General features: G+C 43.9%; 1 protein-coding gene across 1 annotated transcript; it reads right to left on the bottom strand.

Annotated features, from left to right (window-relative positions):
• Positions 1-262: 262 nt before the first annotated feature.
• On the bottom strand, positions 263-1,128 carry LOC133081368 (beta-defensin 103A-like). The gene is made up of 2 exons (XM_061177467.1): positions 1,071-1,128; positions 263-408 (listed from the first exon to the last, which is right to left on the bottom strand). Exons 1-2 carry the CDS (start codon positions 1,126-1,128, stop codon positions 263-265), a joined length of 204 nt encoding a protein of 67 aa, XP_061033450.1.
• Between the last annotated feature and the right edge of the window lie 5,069 nt (positions 1,129-6,197).

Below are 6,197 nucleotides of genomic sequence, written 5' to 3' on the forward strand. Positions count from 1 at the left end.
TCTGATAACCCTTGGAACATTAGTGTAGATCCTCTCGTGGATTGCTCTAGAGATTATACTTTATTTGAATTAAAGGTGAGTCGCCAGCACTTTCTAAGTCGCCTGTTTGGTAACGACTAACACAATAACCAGCATTAAAAGAAAAAAAAAATAATCAAGCTTCTAATTTTTTTGTAAAAAATCTTTAATTTGATTTGGCTTCTATAGACTTCGAGGGAGCACTTTCACACTTGGCAATATTCTCATCGTGCTTCTGGATTTTTCATTGATTCCTTAGGCAGCATTTTCGACCACTCTGGGAACAACGGCCTGAGGGTGTCTCCCATGGAAGGCAGTCAAACAGAGCACACCGGCCACCTCTTATTTTGCAATAATAATTTTGTAATATATTTATGATTCCTCCACTGCCTGCAATGAAGAAACGGAAAGCACGGGAAGGTTTTAGGAAGTGCAAGACCTAGGCTTTTGGAATTCCTCAAATAACTGATCTGTGGCCTTTCTTTTATTTCTTTTTCCTTTTTCTATACCATCAGGAGTAAAGTAGAAGGTGGGACTAAGCAACTAACAATGTGTCCACGGGTTCATCTCAGCCATAAACTGCCGAGGTGCTGAGAAGGTGGCATGACCACGGGCAGCCCCCTCGTGAACTGACACCTGGGAGGCCGGGGCCACGGTGGTCCCCTGGGACTCTCTAGAGGCCAAAAGACTCTACCACCAACCACTAAGCTAATAAAAGAGAAGTCTGTGCTTCTGTTCTCAGATTGTCAATTTTTCCTCTTGGTATTAAAGTTTTACATCACTTTCTTCCTGTCTCATTATCAGGTATAACAGCCTTACCGAGAAGGGGTGGCTTTTGTGATCTGGTTTTTCTCTTAAGAGTAAATCAGAAGAGATCGAGACACTTACTTTAAGGTTCTTAATGGTCTTTGTCAGAAAGGAAAAAATTGGTTATGTCTAGTTCCCAGACAATAAATCTATTTGGTCTAAAATTCCCAGAAGAACGGGGGGTGCTGACTCTGAATTATATATTCTCAATCCTTTCAGCCCTCTCATTTCCCAGCCCCTCTTACCTGGCACAGGCAGCAAGAACAAGAAGACCAATGCAAAGAGAAGGTAGTAGACCCTCATGGCTGGCCGGCTTCGCAGCTGTGACTGCACAGGAGGACGCACCGTCTCGCTTTATAAAGGCTCCAGGTCCACAGCCACAGGGAGAAGCATTCAAAAGCTGCAATTCCTGTAATATTACAGCTATGACAATATGACGTATTTCCTGATGCTTCATGCCAACGTATCTTACAAAGCAGACCACGCCCATTCCTCCCAGGAGTTAATTACAAACCTAAGGGGGACACAGAGCTTGATGTGAGTACAGGGCTGTCCTGATGCCTCTAAGCTCTGGGTGCTTGTGTAGGTCTGGCTCAGATCTGGCTGTCAGCACAGGTGGGAAAGACCTGCCTGCTCCTGCACGAAGTCCTAGGGCATGTAGCTGGGAGCTTACCTGTCTCCACTGTGGTCCTTCTAAGCTTTTGCCTCTTCCTAACGTCCTGGGAGAGCCCGAGGGCCACTGGGAAGCATATCAGTCCAGTCCAAGACTGGTATATTCAGAATCTAGGTGTAAACTGGGGCTAGGCCACACCCTGAGCCTGCACAGATACGCCTGAAATTGCTCTGCAACAGGATCAGCTTTTAAGTAGTGTGGGAAGGGAGGAAAAGTGGGCTACATTCCAGAGACCCTGCCCTTATGTCCCTTGGCCTGTGATGGGGTGTTGCACCTTGGGTGAAACACAGCTTATACTTCATTGTTGTCTGAAAACTACCAAATCATGAGTCAAGAAGGTGTCTCATTTTCCTTTATCAGAGAAAGCGGATGTTGAGGTGATACGTTTGATGGACTGACATCTCCTCCTCATTGGTGACACTCCCTATACAAATGAGGGGCTTCGGAAGATACATTTACGACCTCTGGTTACTCCTGTGTCATGAGCATTCAAGGAAGTCCAGGAGTCAGATGATTTCCACTGGATAGAGATTCAATACTTAGGGGGCCAACTGCTTTTTAAAAAAATTATTAGGCTTAACTGTTAAGAAATCCAATCAGTGGGTTACACTCGATAGATTATTTCCTTGGAAGCTGAAATCATCATGGTGTTGGTTGGCTGTTGCTTTGTGTGAAAGCAACTGTAATGGGCCCGCCAGGGTTCTGGGGTGTCTTAGATCTAGGACTGTGGGTTCAGGATCCTGTTGTACCTATCGGATTCTGTAAGCAAATTCTGAACTTCCACTATAGATAAAGTACCATGTGCTTGGGGTAGGTGAGGGGATAGAAGGGATAAAATACAAAGAGGGGCCAGTTCTGGCGCTTTCTCTCAGGGAACTCCCATGTAGACGGGCAGAGCATCAAATAAACCATAGAGAATGGATTTTAATAAGGGCCATAATAAGGGTTCAAGCACAAGGCTGTAGAAATGTAGAAGAAAGGTAATTCATGCTGAAAGGCAAGTTTGGATAGCAGATTTAAGAAGAGTTTGGAGTTGTAGACACTTCATATTTTTAAAATCTAACTTCCCTCATCAGTTCAGGATTTGAGACAAAGTAGACATTTTTATTTTAATTAGTTAATTAGTTGAAGTATAGTTGATGTACAATATTATATGTTACAGGTATACAGTATAGTGAGTCACACTTTTAAAAATATAAAATACTGGCTATATTCCCTGTATTATAATGTTGTTAATATAAAATATTGGCTATATTCCCCATATTGTACAATATATCCTTGCAGCTTATTTTATACATAATAGTTTGTACCTCTTACTCCCCTCTCCCTATATTGTCCCTCCCCCTTCCCTCCCCCCACTGGTAACTACTAGTTTGTTCTTTATATCTGTGAGTCTGCTTCTTTTCTGTTATATTCACTAGTTTGTTGTATTTTTTAGATTCCACCAATAAGCAATATTGTACAGTATTTGTCTTTCTCTGTCTGACTTATTTCACTTAGCATAATATCCTCCAAGTCCATCCATGTAGCTGCAAATGGCATTATTTTGTCCTTTTCATGACTGAGTAATATTCCATTCTATACATATACCACATCTTCCTTGTCCATTCATCTGTTGATGGACACTTAGGTTGCTTCCAAGTCTTGGCAATTGTAAATAATGCTGCTATGAACACTGGGGTGTATGTATCTTCTCAAATTAGTGGTTTTCGTTTTTTTTGAATATATACCCAGGAATGGAATTGCTGGGTCATATGGTAGTTCTGTTTTTAGTTTTTTTGAGAAACCTCCATACCGTGTTCCACAGTGGCTGCACTAATTTGATTCCCCAGTGCAGACATGTTTCACTGGGGAAGGAGATTAATTCTGGGCGGCAGGTGCTGACTAGGTAAAGAGTCTCACTTGGCCTCACAGGGGGTAAAAGTGATGGCTGCTGGAGTGCCATAGAGAATTAGGACCAGCTCTCCGCCCAGGCGCGGGGCTGGAGTCCTCAGAGCTCTGGTTACCGGTGAGGACTTACTTTTCCACTTGGAGAGCAGACCTCCACGGTGAACCCAGGGTCTAACCTGTCCCCTCAAAGCAGAGAGGGCTTTCTAAGGCAACACCACTATTTCATAAGAGGTTCTTTGGGAGTGAAAGCCACTTTTTCTTTTCTTTTTTTTTTTTAAAGCAAGCATCTGCCTTTTCTTTTTTTTAATTAATTAATTAATTTATTTATTTTTTTGGCTGTGTTGGGTCTTCGTTTTCTGTGCGAGGGCTTTCTCTAGTTGCGGCGAGCGGGGGCCACTCTTCATCGCGGTGCGCGGGCCTCTCACTATCGCGGCCTCTCTTGTTGCGGAGCCCAGGCTCCAGACGCGCAGGCTCAGTAGTTGTGGCTCACGGGCCCAGTTGCTCCGTGGCATGTGGGATCTTCCCGGACCAGGGCTCGAACCTGTGTCCCCCGCATTGGCAGGCAGATTCTCAACCACTGCGCCACCAGGGAAGCCCCCAAGCCTCTTTTTCTTGTCAGCTAATTTGGAAGTTGGGGACTGCGGAGTGGGCCATGGCAGGGTACTCACCCCACTCGCAAAATGAAGTTTGAGGAACATTTCTGTATTTTAAGATGTTTATAAAAGTTACGCTTATTTGTGGTAAAAATTCCAACAATAGGAGAGTGAGACTCTTCTTCACTTCTCTGCCCTGGGGAGCCACTGGTAACTCTGATTTGCCTTCTTTTTGACTTATTATAGCTTTTTTTATGTCACCAATACTTTTGGCCTCTCAAGCAATAGCAGTTACACGTTTACCATTGAATAATTCACACACGCCTATGAGTCTGACATTGACAAGAGCAGGAGAGACTCCCCAGGCCGAGAGGGCCTTGACTCACAGGGCTTGGAGATGCAGACCCTGCTGACTGGATGTGCTGGGCTTTCTCCCTGCTGTGAGTCAGCATTTTTCTATGTTGATTAGGTGGAGAGAGGAGAGACTTGAGTAATTCAACTATTTTCACTCCTGTCAGACTTTCCTCTCATCTCCTCTAATCCTTTATTTATTTTTTAAACTCTGGTTTTAAAATATGGAGCAGAGATTTGGTTGATCGAAGTTTTTGGTCCAGGGACAGTACTATGTGGGGGGCAGAGCTCCAGGTTTGAGTGAGACGTCCCCACTTAACTCTCAGCTCTACCATTTATCATTTGGGTTTACCTGAATAAATTCCTTAAGCTCTTTGAGCATCTGTACCTCAGCAGTAAAGCACAGAGAGTAATCAATGTCCTGTTTAGTCCACAGTGAAAGCCCTATGAGTTAGTGATATAAAATTGACTTGTAAACTGCAAATTACCATGGATCACCCATGTGGTCTGGGGAAGAATAACCAATGAGGTCTGGTTAGCAATAACAAGGTAGCGCAAAGGTTGTGGCATGGGTTCCCTTGCAGGATTTCCACTCTTCTTTATCTTCACACAGTCTAAGTGTGACTCAGCCGCTCTCCTTTGCAGCCATTTTAATCTTGTCATGACCACCGTTATTTAAGTTATATAGGCAAGGATATGCATTAGCCCATTTTACAGATGAGGAAACTGAGGCTCAGAGAGGCAGAGTGACTTTCCCTAGGCCAGCCAGCTAGTAAATGGCAGTGCCCTGAGCTGTAGGGAACTGTGTACATTTCCCAGCCACTCCTGCCCTCCAGGCACCATGTAGATTTGCCAAAGGGATGCACTGGTGGAAGATGAGAAGGCAGGAATTGGTGAGAAGTCGAGATATTTATCTTCATGAACTTCAGAAGGCATCTCCTCTGGGCTTTCAATTCTGACCAGAAAGCTACTTCATCCATGGGCCTGGCTTCCACAGGCAGGTCCACCACGACCCCAGCTTCTGCTGCGCAGTTCATATCCCAGGCTTTGGGAAGGTTACCTCCTTCCTGTCTTTGTTCCTCTAGCCCAGGGATAGTAGTGCCTTTCTGCTGTTGCAAATGCTGAGGTGACTCACCATAGGTTTGATTTCTCAGCTCTCCTATCACCTCTATAACCAGTCGTCCATATTAACCTCCTCCCATTTGAGATTCTTATATTTACTTCAATTTCCCTTGTTGGATTTTGACCGTCTTCCAAGTCCATGCTGTAAATCATAACACTGTTAAAGTTCTGTTCATTCTTCCCCTTCTGGTGCCAATACTACGTTGTCACCAGCTAGAATGATACTTTGCTACACACTGCCCTCCTGTCTACTTTATCAACATCTTAAGATTTAACATAAAGTGGGAGCTTTGAGACGATGGTATAGAGTTGCTGGTTGCTACCAACTAATTGTGGCCCTTTGTTTACACATTCTCACAATTGTGTGCTTCCCATTGTAGGTGAGGCAGCTTCTAGAATTCCAAGTTGTCACTGTTATTTCAGCTTAATTATTTTTCTCCAGAAGAATGTAAGCAAGAAAACAGGAGAGACAAAACCTTTCCTTAACTATGTAACCATAGACTGCCTTTTCTTCTGGAAGGGTGGCAAACTGTAGGCTTTTAGTTTGGGGCCATCTATGGAAGTATTTTGTTTTGTCTCCATGGAGGCTTAAAAATTAGCTTACCACTTAGTCTTATTCCCCTGCTTCATACATTAATATATTCGCACATTTCCTGTAGGCATCTGAGCCATTACTCCTGCTTTAAAAGATACGGTCTTCCCTTCAAACCCAAGTCAGAAAGCTACATTTCAACGTGGGGACG

This window comes from Eubalaena glacialis, chromosome 20 (genome assembly GCF_028564815.1).
Source record: "Eubalaena glacialis isolate mEubGla1 chromosome 20, mEubGla1.1.hap2.+ XY, whole genome shotgun sequence".
Lineage (NCBI taxonomy): Eukaryota > Metazoa > Chordata > Mammalia > Artiodactyla > Balaenidae > Eubalaena > Eubalaena glacialis.